This window comes from Salvelinus fontinalis, chromosome 4 (genome assembly GCF_029448725.1).
Source record: "Salvelinus fontinalis isolate EN_2023a chromosome 4, ASM2944872v1, whole genome shotgun sequence".
In the NCBI taxonomy this organism is placed as follows: domain Eukaryota; kingdom Metazoa; phylum Chordata; class Actinopteri; order Salmoniformes; family Salmonidae; genus Salvelinus; species Salvelinus fontinalis.
Window position 1 is genome coordinate 67,195,091 of NC_074668.1, and position 17,094 is coordinate 67,212,184.

A 17,094-nucleotide genomic window follows, 5' to 3' on the forward strand; every position below is an offset into this window, starting at 1 on the left:
CTCGTCACCTCTGTCCAGAGGCCCATTGTCGTGCCATTAATCTGCTGCCATCACCTCATGTTTCAGCATAATGCACAGCCACATGTCACATGGATCTGTACACAATTCCTGGATGCTGAAAATGTCTCAGTTCTTCCATGGCCTGCACACTCACCAGACATGACACCCATTGATGTTTGGGATGTTCTGGATCAGTGTGTTCCAGTTTCCGCCAATATCCAGAAACTTCACAGAGCCAGTGAAGATGAGTGTGACAACATTCCACAGGTACAATCAACAGCCTGATCAACTCTGCGAAGGAGATGTCGCACTGCATGAGGCAAATGGTGGTCACACCAGATACTGACTGGTTTTCTGATCCACGCCCCTACCTTTTTTTAAGGTATCTGTGACCAACAGATGCATATCTGTTCCCAGTCATGTGAAACCCATAGATTAGAGCCTAATGAATTTATTTAAATTGACAGATTTTTCCTTTTATGAACTATAACTCTGTAAAATCTTTGAAATTGTTGCATGTTGCATTTATATTTTTGTTTAGTATAGTTACAAATGGTGTTCACCTACATAGCCTGTGTAGGCCTGTTCTAAATCAGTTATGTTAAGCTGAAAACATCTGACATGTTTCAGTAAACATAGGCTACTTGTCCTACTAAACTAGATTGAGTCACAGTGAGGTTGGAGCAGCGTACAAACAAGGAGAATTTCGATCAAAGTTCCAGTATCTGTTTCCACGGGAGTAGTTTCTTAGGTCAGTGATTCTTGATTCGCTTTTGAGGAACATTATCAAGTCCAAGCTGTTAAAAGTACCTCTGTGTGGGCTGGTAGTTGAGTATTGATTTTCTGTGAGCCAAACAAACTACAGTAGTGGAAGAAGCCAAGTCATGGCAGTCAATTAACAGTGATCCAGGTGGAATGGAAGTGACAGGATTCTCTCATGCACCACTAACACATCTGTTTGTTTTTACAGTTGTGGTATATTGATGTCTGCTGATGAACCCATTGGCTGGACATTGCTATAAGTTCAGTACTCAAGAGGACAACTCAAGGGAGAAGTCATGAAGCAACAGGCAAGTGGTGCTTGAAAGATACCTGGCGGAATTTGCTGTTTCAGACCCACCCCCTATACTGCTTTTCCATGACCCTGAAGAGACATGAGTGCCTTGGTTACCTCATTCACCCCCCCTTTTTTTTAAACATTTTATTTTTATTTAACCTTTAGCCTTTATTTAACCACATATCCCTAGCCCAGGCCTGCCTTAATGACATATCTTGACATGCCTTTTTAACAGGGTATTTTTCTCATTAATCTACTTGTTCCAATTTAGACTATAATGAAATGGGATATTGGCTGCTCTGATTCCCTATGAGGAATAATTTGAGTGTTTATGTAAAGATATACCATTTTTCAAAATGTAAGTATCATAAGCCTCTAGGGCAATTATAAGAAATCGCCTACAGTCGTGGCCAAAAATTGAGAATGACACAAATATTAATTTTCACAGTCTGCTGCCTCAGTTTGTATGATGGCAATTTGCATATACTCCAGAATGTTATGAAGAGTGATCAGATGAATTGCAGTTAATTGCAAAGTCCCTCTTTGCCATGCAAATGAACTGAATCCCCCAAAAACATTTTCAATGCATTTCAGCCCTGTCACAAAAGGACCAGCTGACATGTCAGTGATTCTCTCGTTAACACAGGTGTGAGTGTTGACGAGGACAAGGCTGGAGATCACTCTGTCATGCTGATTGAGATTGAATAACAGACTGGAAGCTTCAAAAGGAGGGTGGTGCTTGGAATCATGTTCTTCCTCTGTCAACCATGGTTACCTGCAAGGAAACATGTGCCGTCATCATTGCTTTGCACAAAGAGGGCTTCACAGGCAAGGATATTGCTGCCAGTAAGATTGCACCTAAATCAAACATTTATCGGAGCATCAAGAACTTCAAGGAGAGCGGTTCAATTGTTGTGAAGAAGGCTTCAGGGCGCCCAAGAAAGTCCAGCAAGTGCCAGGACCAGCTCCTAAAGTTGATTCAGCTGCGGGATCGGGGCACCACCAGTACAGAACTTGCTCAGGAATGGCAGCAGGCAGGTGTGAGTGCATCTGCACGCACAGTGAGGTGAAGACTTTTGGAGGAAGGCCTGGTATCAAGAAGGGCAGCAAAGAAGCCACTTCTCTCCAGGAAAAACATCAGGGACAGACTGATATTCTGCAAAAGGTACATGGATTGGACTGCTGAGGACTGGGGCAAAGTCATTTTCTCTGATGAATCCCCTTTCCGATTGTTTGGGGCATATGGAAAAAAGCTTGTCCGGAGAAGACAAGGTGAGTGCTACCATCAGTCCTGTGTCATGCCAATAGTAAAGTATCCTGAGACCATTCATGTGTGGGGTTGCTTCTCAGCCAAGGGAGTGGGCTCACTCACAATTTGGCCTAAGAACACAGCCATGAATAAAGAATGGAACCAACACATCCCCGAGAGCAACTTCTCCCAACCATCCAGGAACAGTTTGGTGATGAACAATGCCTTTTCCAGCATGATGGAGCTCCTTGCCATAAGGCAAAAGTGATAACTAAGTGGCTTGGGGAACAAAACATTGATATTTGGGTCCATGGCCAGGAAACTCCCCAGACCTTAATCCCATTGAGAACTTGTGGTCAATTCTCAAGAGGCGGGTGGACAAACAAAAACCCACAAATTCTGACAAACTCCAAGCATTGATTATGCAAGAATGGGCTGCCATCAGTCAGGATGTGGCCCAGAAGTTAATTGACAGCATGACAGGGCGGATTGAAGAGGTCTTGAAAAAGAAGGGTCAACACTGACTCTTTGCATCAACTTCATGTAATTGTTAATAAAAGCCGTTGACACTTATGAAATACTTGTTACTATGGAAAACTGAAGTATAATTACATCTGACAAAAATATCTAAAGACACTGAAGCAGCAAACGTTGTGGAAATTAATATTTGTGTCATTCTCAAAACTTTTGGCCACGACTGTACATTGAGTGCATTAAATCAAAATCGCAAGACAGTTAATGCGGTAAAGCACACGTGTAATAGGTGTATAGGAAACCTAATGAATAATTCAGTACGCCTCGACTCTGAAATGGGCAGTGCCTTATGAATAATATGTTACCCTGCCTCTCTAATGTTTATTGATTGGGTCTATCTGACAGCGGTGAGGTTCAGAGTCGTTATGGCGTCGCACCGAACGAGAATGGTATTTTTCAGCTGCCGCATGTATTGGAATTTACCAGTCATGTTCCACGTTCTTTTGGGGGTTTTGTAGTTAAATATACACATGCAAATGAAGGAAGAAGATAATATACCGGGCACGGTCAATGGCACCGTCATGGAGCGAAAAAAAGGTGGTGTCGAAGATAGCAGGGGTTGTACGGACACACTGGTTTACGAAGCGGGATCTAATCAAGCTGCAGGTCGTGGCGACCGCAATGGTACAGGAAACCGTGTCGGAACGGGGATACGCGTTCTAAAGGTAACTCAAGCAGGTCAAATTTGAAGGTTTATCAAAATACTACAATCGCACAGTTCCCGGTTCTAACAGGGCCGAAGTGCGTGTGAAATTATACTCACGCGTCATCCAGTTTGAGCATCATTGATGTTCTCTTATATAGTGATAATTATGTTGGCTTTGAAAGTATAGTGTTGAGTGCAACAATGTATCGAACCATATCGCCAGAGAGCAGCTTCCTTTCACTGTAGTTCTTTCTAGATTGTAACAAAAACATTTGACTGAACTGTTACAGTAGGCAGTCGTTCGAGATGTTGCTACATATTGTCGTGCTAAGCTGTTAGTCTATCCTACTGTAAATGTTTCATACTATATTTGCTGTTGTGTATCATTTGCAAATATGACAACAGTATAGCCTAGGCTATAGATCAGAACATGTCAAAACACGTTTTAACTTGCTGTTTATTGCTGAAAATGAATAGCTTAAGCTATTATGGATAGAGTAACGTTTGTAAACTTTTCAGTGTGTTTTCGCCATTTAGGCTACATGTTTGTCATTGGATAAAAACCACATTGAAATTCTTAAATAGCCTATTGACTCGGTTTTGCATAGGCTAACGGACCACCGGTAGGCCCCATCGAAATCTTGGACTGAGATTGTTCAGTAGTTTCGAGCCCTCAGTGAGCAAGCACAATTGACAAGACGTGATTAACCGTTTCCTTACTCATTCGTGTGCTGTTCTTCCGCCATTATGTCACTCATGAACCCATTAGGCCCATTTACATAAATCATAATGGCTTGTGCCAATTATCCCCATGCATAATAATTTAGAAAGTAAATTTCATAGGCTGACATGAAACTCATACATGCTTCTATGGATAGACTGCTTATCTCACCAATCTCTCATGTGATATTGTCATGGAGAATGACACATTCCAGTTACAATTGCACTAATAATAAATATCGAAAAGACAACTTCATTGGAAGGACCATTACATTTTATGTTCATTGAATCATGAATGGCTGCTGCTGCAACTAACAGTAGCCGTGTATTCAACCAACCAAGATTTAAACCAATGAGTGGTGAGTTTAAACACATCAGTGGCGGTTGGTGCCATTATGATGATGGAGGATAATTGTTTTTCATGAGCATGGCCTTATTTCTATTACAGCATATTGGTTGACTGTCATTCATATTCTATTCACCCAGCTCAATGTAACCTCAATAGGTTTAGGCTACTCCATGATACTTTCCCTGTACCTACTCATCATGAGGTTTGTTAAACTAGCCTATGAATGAAAGTTTACAAGGCAGGTGCACCTGTCGAGATTCTTTTTAGTAATCAAGGTGACACATTCAAAACCGCCTTGCACACTCTTGCCTGCATTTAGCTGATCTAGGGTGTAATCTTTAGTCCAACAGTTGCAAATGAGTTTCTATTGGACAAATTCAGGTACAGTGCATTCTGAAAGTATTCAGACCCCTTGACTTTTTTTTAAATTGTTGCATTACAGCTTTATTCCAAAATGGATTAAATAGTTTATTTCCCTCAATCCACACACAATACCCCCTTAATGACAAAGCAAAAACAGGTTAAATGTTGGCAAATTTACCAAAAATATAAATCGGGAATATTACATTTTACTTAAGTGTTCAGACCCTTTACTCGGATTCAAGTCCGGGCTCTGGCTGGCCCACTCAAGGACATTCAGTGACTTGTCCCAAAGCCACTCCTGCGTTGTCTTGGCTGTGTGCTTAGGGTCATTGTCCTGTTGGAAGGTGAACCTTTGCCCCAATCTGAGGTCCTGAGCGCTCTGGAGCAGGTTTTCATCAAGGATCTCTGTACTTTGCTCTGTTCCTATTTCCCTTGGTCCTGACACTGAAAAATCCCCACAGCATGATGCTACCACCACCATACTTCACCGTAAGGATGGTATTGGCCAGGTGATGAGCGGTGCCTGATTTCCTCCAGACGTGACACTTGGTATTCGGGCCAAAGAGTTCAATCTTGGTTTCATCAGACCAGAGAATCTTGTTTCTCGTGGTCTGAGTCCTTTAGGTGCCTTTTTGGCAAACTCCAAGTGGGCTGTTGTGCCTTTTTACTGAGGAGTTGCTTCTGTCTGGCCACTCTACCATAAATGCCTGATTTGGTGGAGTGCTGCAGAGATGGTTGGCCTTCTGGAAGGTTCTCCCATCTCCACAGGGGAACTCTGGAGCACTTTCAGAGTTTCCATCGGGTTCTTGGTCACCTCCTTGACCAAGGCCCTTCTCACCCGATTGCTCAGTTTGGCCGGGTGGCCAGCTCTAGGAAGAGTCAACTCTAGGGGGTTTCAAACTTCTTCCATTTAACCTTCAATGCTGCATACATTTTTTTTTGTACCCTTCTCCAGATCTGTGCCTCGACACAATCCTGTCTCAGAGCTGGACAATTCTTTCGACCTCATGGCTTGGTTTTTGCTCTGACATTCACTGTCAACTGTGGGACCTTATATAGACACGTGTGCCTTTCCAAATCATGTTGAAACAATTGAATTTACCACAGGTGGACTCCAATAAAGTTGTAGAAACATCTCAAGGATGATCAATGGAAACAGGGTGCACCTGAGTTTAATTTCGAGTCTAATAGCAAAGGGTCTGAATGTTATGTAAATATGGTGCAAAAAATTCTCAACCTGTTTTGTGTTTATGGGGTATTTGTGTGTGTGTGTGTGTGTGTAGATTGATGAGGCTGTGTTTTAGAAAAAGGCTGTAACATAACAAAATGTGGAAAGTCAAGGGGTCTGAATACTTAATGAATGCACTGATGTTTATCCCTGTTTGACATCTCAGAACATGGTTTGTTAATTGATCTTCTGATCACTGAGTTGTTGGAGCTTTATTTGACAGATTTTCTTTGCCCTCTGGCCTTGGATGGTTGTAGGGGTGATGGAGTGAAATGAGGGCAATGACTGTCTGGGAAATGGTCGATGCTCAGGGTCGTGGCAGCCTCTCTGTGAATGAGTTTGCCCGTCTTGTAGACCCACATAGAGAGACCTGTTGCCTGTCGCCATTGATGTATATGTTGTCATTGCACATAGTGAGGTTCTCTGCTTTTGGGAGAGAGTGTCTGCATATGTTGCCTGTCACGCATTGAGCTGTGTGTGTTGTCATTGCACATTGAGGCCTGTTGTGTGTGTCTTTGGAGCTGCCGTGCTAAAGAGCTGCGGCTCGGGGCCCTGCTGTCTCCTCTGTTGTATGTGTGTGCTGCGGTGCAGTGTAGTGTGGATGCCAGCAGCTGCCTGCCTGTGCCGGGCAGCTGTGGGAATGCAGGGCATCGTGGGAGGATGACTTCATCAGTGTCTGACTAATGACCTAATGCCTGGTCAATGCCTGGTGCCATTCTTGCCCTGTGTAAATATTTCTTCCGAGCTTCTCCAGATTTGAAAATAAGGCCAGTGATTCTGACACGCTGCACACGTCATTCAGAGTTGGGCTCACAGATTTAGCAAGGACCCCGTTTTAAGTTCACCAATGCCCATGAGCTTTTTGCAGGTAATCTCATTTGAACTTTGTTTTGCCAACCTGACAAATTGACTTAATTGAATTTGTCCTCTGGATGTGTTGGAACATGATGCAGCTTGAGATATCCTTGATTCAGAGCAAGGCTGCTGCAAGACAACTTGTCTTCTTTTACACGCCCAATACATTTACAGTGTATCGGTGGTGGCAGTCTTTTCATCTAATGTTTGTTTCTCCAGCGGAACATGAAGAGGAATGGGAGCAGAGGCTGTGTTACCAGGAAGACCCGCTTTGGATCACGGGAGCGGGATTGGCTGAAGGGGGATGCCAAGCGAGGCTGTGTGTGTCTGTACGGGGGAACAGTTGACCCCCAGCCCCCAGCCTCGGGCCCACAGGCCTCCTCCACCCTCCAGGCAGACCTGCGGCTGGTGCTATGCTCCACCACTACCACGGTGGAGGAGCTGTGTGCCCAGAGAGAAGTAGAGGGACTATACCTGCAGCTCCATGGAGACCTGCTCAGGTAATACTCACCTTTACAACTCTCCTCTCCCACTGACACTCACGTCTAGTACCACGGTGTTATGTTCACAACTCTTGAATATGTTAGATGGCATTCTCATAGTGTCATTGGTTCTATTTATTGCTACAGTGTTAAATTCCAATTCTAAACAATCCCATTCATGTTCAATATCACATCTGTGTGCTTTATTCACCTAGTCTCAAAGCTACATCAGTCTCAAACCTTTTCATACTGTTGTAGTAACAAATTAGCTCATTCTGGCACTGCCGAATCCTCCATTCTATTTTTACACATTGTGCCAGGTTTGTACTCTGTTTTCTTGAGTGCTTATGAGAACTCTGCTGCTTGTCTAGAACAGGAGCAGGCTCATACATCTAGACTTTGACTGACCTATGGGGCCCACAATTCTGCACGTTCCGGTGGCCGTGTCCAAAATCTGTCTTGCCTACTACTTACTTAAACTGCATCCTGTGTAATAATTGTACTACATGCTATTTAGAACGTATTGTTTAGAAAAAAAAAGAATGCAGTAAACAACAAATATCAGTATATTAGGCTCCTTCTAATTAGAATGTGTCATCTAATGCACAATTGCATTGATTACTGCTATTCGTTCATTTTGATACAGCACGTCCCCTCACCTGATTATCAGCTGTTGTCAAACACGTGAGTCTCGAAAGACCATTCTCTTCCTCAATAGTGTGCAGCGAATTCTACTAGATGAAAAGCCAAAATGAGAATGACATCCTGGCATTTAAAGCATACAACATTTTCGAAAATGCACATACTATAAAACATTTGTTTCGCATACCCAAATCCAAAACGCCTACTATTTAGAAACGTAAGTACGGGTATTCTGACACGGACAGTGACTTGACAGCTGTTTATGACAGCACTTTTACATTTTCACCCCTCATGATGATGCCTCTGACACAGGCTATAATCTGGTTACACCCACTTGCTCTCCTCTTGGCTTTTTTTGGTCAGGCCAGGCAAGGGAATGCTTTTCACTCCCTCTAAGACTATTTTTGTTTAAACGCTCAGCAGGATGCACTAAATGGGTCATGTGGTTCAGTGTTGTGCAGAAGAAAAACAAGGTATAACATGACGGAGATTTGTAGTGAATTACACACCTTGCTGTAGGATGCTCTTTACCTCCCCCTATGGTATTGATTTTACCAGCTGGAGCCCTCTACCACGTGAATTACATTTCTACATTCTATTAATACAGCTGGATATGCACTGGCAGTTTAGCACTATGCTGGTAAAGTGCTTTTCTGAAAAGACCGGATCAGCACAGGCATGTCTCTTTCTTATTTGAGCCTGAAAACCTCTCAGGTTTGGTTCTGTAACCACCTAGGCTTCTCCTCTCTCTCCTTAAGGGAACTCTGATCGAAGTCATTTCACATACAGGTGATACAATGTCAGATTTATCTCAGTAGTGCCATTTTGTCTCCTCCCACACCCTGAAGACTGTTGGATAACTGTGCTGCCTGGTGGAAGTGTCAACACTGAGTCATTTCATGTACCTTTTGATTTTATTATTAGTGTTTGTTGTATTCTTGTTATTACAATTTCAAGGCCCATAGTAAGAGTTTTTCCGGTACTTTGTATACTTTTTAGCCAGTAGTTCTGAAAGTAGCACTTAGAAGCCGAAAATGGTCCCAGAAAATGTGTAGATGTGTGCATCACGTTATTTCTCGCTCTCTCTGCTGTGTGTGCATCTTGCTAGCTGTCACTCAAATGCAGAGGAACTAAAGCTCATTGGCTGAAACTCTAATTGCTAGGGGGCTGGCCATACGTGGGGGACAATTTAGGGAAAATGGCGCTGCTCAGCTTCCAGTAAAATCCCTTTCAAACTAAAGATTTTGTAGATAATTGAGGTAAAACAGTAATTCTGCTCATAGATTATGCATGTGTGAACTACACTTTGACACATCTTGCGCAATGCGCTAGGTTTAAAATAGATATATACTTCACCAAAATTCTGGATAATGTCTAAACACCCACATATACACAACAAATTAAGGGAAAGTATCTAGCTACCCAAATGAAGGAAAGGAGCTTTTTGGTGTCTTTTGAGAGATTAAGCGACTGTAGATTTTAGAGCCTCCTGTACTCGTGGCCACGAGGCGAGTGGATTTGTGAATAAATGTACATGCTTTCAGAGCTTGTGTGAATGGTCTACAGGCAGTCCTGTACTGACAGTCATCCCTCCGAGCCTGCCAGGGTTCTGTCTAAATCCTGTGTGAGGTGCTGGGGCCACGACTGTGTGTGACCAGCAGACATGATCCTGATTGTTAGACCCCGCTGGCAGAGGGAGTGTGGGCAAGGAAGTGCCACAGCAGCCACCAGACGCTGTGTCACCTCACCATCGCCCTGGTGTGACAAGGGCTGTGGCTGGAAACTAGTCACTTCTGCCTTAGCGTCATGGTAATCATAAACTACAGTACATAGCTAACTTCCAGCGCAGGTCCTCTATCAGGCGTTACCGACTAGGGTGGGTCTCTCTCTTAGAATGTATGGAGAGAGCCAATGATGACTTCTTCTAAAGTGGTCATGTGTAACAATTGCTTAACACTATGGGCTACTGTTTAAGATTAAACTGTAATGGACCAGTTAGGTTTGCTACTGGAGCAGTAGGGGGAAATGAAAACCAGACTACTGAATCATTTAGGAAAAGAATGCTGGCTTGTAAATAAGAATACTTACCAAAAAAAACGTATCACTTTGCGTAAATATTGAAGAACATCAATGGTACAACAGATATCGGCCATATATCCTGCCTATAGTTTACTAGGGTGCACCCAACTCTGTCTTAATCTGAGGGTCTCTCTGATTTCAAAGTTCAATAGCAATACAATAAACATGAATCCACTCAATTCACAAATACTGACTAATAAACCACTATGACATGGAATAGAATGTGAGTGACTGTGCCTATCAAAAAACACTGAAAGGTGTTTAAGTGTAGCATGTGCTTATAACAATCCCAATGCAATGAATAATGCCTTGTAAGAAAAATCCTAACACACTGTAGTATGGCAGTGTAAATTGAGTGTTTTCCAAGGAAAATAAATCTTTGCATGCAAATCTTATTGATGTCCTGGGTTCAGGCATCCTTGGTAGAACTGAATCCATACTCAAAAAACCTGACCTGTTTTACAAACAGGATCCCACAATATATATATATATATATATATATATATATATATATATATATATATATATATATATACCATGAGTACCTTTTCATATAACCATTAATATAGTGCTTAGCTTTAATCTCTTTCAGGAATAAGAAAATTAAACTTAGTCAAAGTGCTTTACACTGGGGGCCTCCCGGGTGGCGCAGTGGTCTAGAGCACTGCATCGCAGTGCTAGCTGCGCCACCAGAGTCTCTGGTTTCGCGCCCAGGCTCTGTCGCAGCCGGCCGCGACCGGGAGGTCCGTGGGGCGACGCACAATTGGCTTAGCGTCGTCCGGGTTAGGGAGGGTTTGGCCGGTGGGGATATCCTTGTCTCATCGCGCTCCAGCGACTCCTGTGGCGGGCCGGGCGCAGTGCGCGCTAACCAAGGGGGCCAGGTACACAGTGTTTCCTCCGACACATTGGTGCGGCTGGCTTCCGGGTTGGAGGCGCGCTGTGTTAAGAAGCAGTGCAGCTTGGTTGGGTTGTGCTTCGGAGGGCGCATGGCTTTCGACCTTCGTCTCTCCCGAGCCCGTACGGGAGTTGTAGCGATGAAACAAGATAGTAATTACTAGCGATTGGATACCACAAAAATTGGGGCGAAAAGGGGATAAAATTTACAATTATTATTATTATTTTTTTAAGTGCTTTACACTAACTATAGCTCACTATAGCTCATGTGGACTGAACAATAACTAGCCCGGGCAAATGAAAAGTACTAGTGTTTACACCTACACGTAATTTCTTATAAAGTAATCTAAAACATAAGTGTACCAAAATGGATTGGTGCTATTTAGTCACATTTTATAAAAGTATGAAAACTAAAATAGTTTGCCATGCATGATCACTAACGTTTGCTATTTCAATTGATCGATAACTGAGCTAGCCTAAATGTTAACGGCTTGTGCGTATGCTTGGTTCAGTATGAACACGCACAAAATGCTAGAATTAGCTTGGCTAGCCTAATCGCTATCAGCTTGTTATCCTTTTGAGAACTCACCAAATCCTGGCGCCAATCTTTCCCTCAATCCCTATGTATAGATAAATTAGTGTTATTATCCAGTTCTCGCTTTTTTAATGAAGTTTTATACAACTTCTCAACAATTTGAAACTTTGTTTTTCTTCCATCGAATGGCGGTAGCTCTTCACGTTACGTGAAGCTCTAGCTCTTTTTTTTGTTGGCGCCAACTGGTGTTATAACGTGAGGTTAGGAAAGGGACTAAGAGTATTTAGTTTTGATTGGCTCAAAATAAACTGCTCGTCATACAGCTTCTGACAGCTGCATTGTAATAGCTGTCAATTTAAACATATCAATAGTATAATATGATTGGTTACTGGAATCTCACTAGCAACGATAAGAATTCAACATTATTTGACCTGCGTTACAGATGCGTTAGAATAAGCAACACAATCACACACTGTATGCCACAAAGAGTTGTCAAATCTGAGGCTTATTTACAGCGTATTATGAATTATTGGGCAACGCTGGGGCTTCCATAGACAGTGGGTCATTGTGAAAAATACCCTCACACATTTTATTGAGTGGTTCACAGTGGTTCTGGCAGTAATGTCTTCACGGTGGTTCTGTAGCAGATATTCTTGGTGTGTTCAGGTGCAGATCAGCGGTGTTGTGTTGAAGGCGTGCCATTGCCAGTGACAGGCTGGGGGTCACAGATTGCGGGCACAGCAGACCTCATGTTTGATAGCAGCATGAGAGGCCCTTAACAGGATTAGCCATGGAATGAGCTGATGATTTCATTAGGGCAATAAGGCAGAGGACTCACACAGGACATTAAAAGAAAGGGGTTCCATCACATCACCATACCATTCAGACGCATTATTTAGATGGGCTATTGTTATTAGAGTGCATGTTGGTCATTAGCAGGTGCCTCATATGATTAAGGATGCTCTTCCTCCATATCTGACTACAAACTTTGGACCTGATAACTGTGCGGAGATAGTTTCTCTCTCTGCTTGATTGACATCCGGCACGGAGTCGGACTCTGTAAATGTTTTGATAGAGGAGCGTCAGCAATTCCCCGGTCTGAAAGTGAAACACCTCTGTCCAGCTCTGCTGATTGGCATGACAGCTGTCCTCTGGACCTTACCTGTCATAACACAGGGAATGATGGCTTGGAATGTCTCTGCTTGTGTGTGAGTGTGTGTGCTTGCGCGCATGCAAATGTGTGCCAGAAATGGTTGATGAACTATGCCCCTTTGGTTGGATTCCAAGCGTGGAGGCAACGATGTACAAATTTAATTATACATGTCGAGGACATTCTGGGTGCCTGTTAAGGGTATTGATTGTGATTGGCGTATATCTTGACGGTTTCTATTTCTGTCACTGTAGGAGGCTGGACCCCTCTGAGCGCCCTCTCCAGATGGTGTATGACTACCTGGCTGCTATAGGCTACCAGGACCCTCTGCGGGTTCAGAGAGAGGCGGCCAACTCGGACCTCAGCTGCATGATCCGCTTCTACAGTGGTGAGTAGTGACCCAGGGGGCCTGTCAAGGCTCTCCTTCACTGGGTTCTGACTGGACTCAGCCCGTTGTGCTGGAACCAGGCCTGGAGCCCTGTCAATGGACCTGGCTCTGTTGGTTATGGAGCAGTCTAAACTGTCAGCTTCTGGGATGGGTCTTGTTTTTCTGGTCCATAGTGTGTGTGTCGGTGTGTTTGTGATGACGTGTGTCTTTCCACTACTCTCCCAACTGCAGGGCTGTTAGCGCTACCCTGACTTAATGAAGTATATAACTATATAACAGTCTGTATAACTGTATATAAAAATATAACAGTCTTTGTAACTTTGGGGGAAAAATTGTACTCTTTCTCGTATTATCATGCTAGAAACCTCAATAGGTAAGGAAACTATGCATATCTGTTAATATTGTATCTCTGTGTCTGGGTCTGTATACTGTCTGTCTGTTTGCAGGAGCCAAGCGGCCTGGGCTTGTTGTACTTTAGCTTTCATACTGGCAGCAAGACACACCTCTGATCGTGCTGGCGGATCGGTCTGTCAGAGATTGTGGAGCAGCATTTTGTACTTAGAAGAATTCATGTTCTCCACTTAAAAGATTATGCTTTCTCTGTCTGCGCCTCTCTATACTTTAACACCCGAGTGAAGACACTCAGCTTCAGAACCCAGCTAGTCTCAATCTGTCTAGTACTTTAAGAGGAATCAGGCTGGTTTATCAGGGCCAGAGTGGTAAACTACGAAGCAAGCTAGATCCACTCAGGGTTTTCTGAAGGTAGCCAGCTTCAGTTAGCTTTCCATTCCAGCTCAGACTTCATCCGTACTACAACAATGAATACTGCTCGTCTGCCTGCCGATAACTCTAGCACGTGGCTAGTCGAAAACCAAACTCTTAGTGGTTTTTTTTTTAACCTTTATTTAACTAGGCAAGTCAGTTAAGAACAAATACTTTTTTTCAATGACGGCCTAGGAACAGTGGTTAGAGTATCGGGCCAGTAACCGAAAGGTTGCTAGATCTAATCTCTGAGCTGACAAGGTAAAAATCTGTCGTTCTGCCCCTGAACAAGGCAGTTAACCCACTGTTCCTAGGCAGTCATTGTAAATAAGAATTTGTTCTTAACTGACTTGCCTAGATCATTTTTTATTAACCTTTATTTAAGACCAAAAATCAAATTTTTGTTTCATGAATTTTTCAATATAGTCAATTTTGACTTTGCAGCTGGCCAAACTAAGGGGAAATTGCTCAGTTTAGCCCCCAGGACAAGACTCATGACAATAAACGTCAACCTGTGGGCCTGACTGGCAGCGTCACCGCTCTGTCACAGCCCCAACAGTAACTAACTTTTCTTGAGTCACTGTGATGTATGGCACCAGATACAGGATGGATGTGGCATGCTGGTTCATTTTAACACACTGGTCCCCTTATGGGGATGAGGAAGATGTATTTACAATAGTGTGGTGTGTCCATATCATTCAGTCAGTCTCTCTCACACACCTCGAGTCTCACACTCCTCCCTCTTTGTGATCCTGTGTGGTAGTGGCACGTCTAATGATCCTCTTATCAGTCCTGATAGGCTTTGCTGTAAGGGGAAGAGGAGCGGGGACCTGTTGTTCTGTAATGCCTGTCCTATTAATAACCAGGTTGAGACTGGCTGGGCCTAGCACTGTGTTGCTAAGTCAGTGTCACTGTCTGACTGGCTGGGGCTGTGGCTGCGCCCATGCTGTGGTGAGAGACAGTGAGAATGAAAGAGAGAGAGAACGAAAACTAGAGGGAACTAGAGCGCGAGGGGAAGAAAGCGTGACCACAATCTCTGGCTGGCAAAGCCTTCTCTTACACTGTCACACGCACACGTGGTGAAAGAGCCCCTCCCTCCCCATCCACTGACTGCACATGCTCAGGTATTCACCACACAGCCTCGCGATACTTCCCAGAGAAATCCTTCTGAACATACTCAGGCTGTTTCAGTGCATGTACTGTCACTATGTGCTAAAATAGACTAAAACTATAGTTAAAGTGTATGTGCATTTTGTATTGAGAATAAAGCATGCCCCTCTTGTCTGTCTGGTTGGTTCTCAGTGCTGTAACTCTGTCTTGCTGTCGGCTCTCCAGCACATTGCAGACCTCATTCTCAGTCACGGTGTGTAGGCTACAGTGGGAACAGGACAGCGCTGGTCTCTCCCCTGCTCGGCCCAGTCCTGTGAGAGCTGGCTGTGATGTGCCGTGGTGTTATTGAGCAGAGCAGACCTGTGGCCCGGAGGTTGGCCAAGCCCTGTGAGAGATCTCCCTCACCTTTTATTAGCTGCTTGTGGGAAAACACAGGGAACACTGGTACCCTGGCAACCTATCTAGGCTAGCAGGGTGGCTGGATTGGATCAGATGAGGACTCTCATACAGAACTATGGTAAAATGTCTCCACTCTCAACCCATACAGTCATGGGGTAACAAGTCTCTCCACCCACACATCTAAAGGGTTGTTAAAGAGCTCTCCACCCACACAGTGGTGATGAAATAGATGGGCTGTGTTAGTTGGAGAACTCCATAACAACCCTGTGCTGTACATAGCTCTTTCTTAGGTGCCTGACAGCCGTTGTCAGGGGTAACCTAACCTCCTGATTGAGCTGATGAGGGGATCTCTGCCGCAGCTGTAAACAGTACAGCCATCATAGGAAGGGTTTGTCAGTATGTTGACACTTAATGTCTTTGTAAACCCTTTCTAAGGCCTGCATAAAGGCTTCACAAATCAGTTGTTATAAGCAAATGCCATTCTATATAAAGGGTGGAATAAGGGTGATCAGTTGACACATGACAAAGCATTTACCACCCTTAAATAGTTCAGCTTTATGCGTAATTAAGTGTGTTTCTATTAAGGTGTGACCATGAATCCTGCGTTCACTGTGCTGTATGTTGGTGTACATGCCTGTGTAAGAGCTGTGCGCACCTTTCTAAAATGTGTTGGTATTCACACTGCAGAGGTGTTGAAGGGTTTTGCACAGGTTTATGAATTCCTTCTCTCTTTCCATGTCAGAGAGGTGTTGATAAGGGAACATTGTGTGAGTTATTAAAATACACACGGCTCTATTTGTACAGGAATCTAATCTCCGAATCCCCCCGAACCACAGCCCTGTTGCCCACTCACAACAGTCTGCTGTGGCGCTCCAATGAGATGAAAACAAACATGGAGGGGGGAGTAAACATGAATAAATGCTGACTTAATAAAGCACTCTCTATGAAAACAGCGCTCCAGAGACCTGGGGGATGGCGTACAGCTGCAGCTCTGAGGGGGCATGTGAGTCCTGGCACTGGTCCAATGGGTCTGGCTTCACCTCGGCCGGTCCGTACCTGGTTCTGCGGCGGAGCTCTGGAGCTCACATCCAGCCTGGGAGCCTTAGTGTCTCAGCAGAGGGGAGTTAATCATATGATGGCTGACCAAGTTTAGTCAACTAATGAGTTATTGATCTGCCAGGATCTTATCAGAAAATAACAATGAAAACGAAGTAAACAGCATTGAGGCACTAAGCTGCGCTGACAGGGGCCAGAGCAAACCGTAGGGGGTCCAGCAGCCAAGCCATAGAGCCCACTGGGCTGCTGCTCACACAGGGGCCAGAGCAAACCGTAGGGGGTCCAGCAGCCAAGCCATAGAGCCCACTGGGCTTCTGCTCACACAGGGGCCAGAGCAAACCGTAGGGGGTCCAGCAGCCAGGCCATAGAGCCCACTGGGCTGCTGCTCACACAGGGGCCACAGCAAACCGTAGGGGGTCCAGCAGCCAGGCCATAGAGCCCACTGGGCTGCTGCTCACACAGGGGCCAGAGCAAACCGTAGGGGGTCCAGCAGCCAAGCCATAGAGCCCACTGGGCTGCTGCTCACACAGGGGCCAGAGCAAACCGTAGGGGGTCCACCAGCCAAGCCATAGAGCCCACTGGGCTGCTGCTCACAC

At 44.4% G+C, this 17,094-nt stretch overlaps 1 protein-coding gene across 1 annotated transcript in view; it reads left to right on the forward strand.

Moving 5' to 3' along the window:
- Positions 1-3,156: 3,156 nt before the first annotated feature.
- The window catches only part of LOC129854267 (PH domain leucine-rich repeat-containing protein phosphatase 2-like), a 52,971-nt gene continuing 39,033 nt past the window's right edge, over positions 3,157-17,094 (forward strand). The window contains exons 1-3 of the mRNA XM_055921116.1: positions 3,157-3,505; positions 7,221-7,501; positions 13,038-13,171. Coding sequence (XP_055777091.1) covers positions 3,311-3,505; positions 7,221-7,501; positions 13,038-13,171 — 610 coding nt within the window. The 5' untranslated portion in view covers positions 3,157-3,310. The remainder of the gene's footprint in view (positions 3,506-7,220; positions 7,502-13,037; positions 13,172-17,094) is intronic.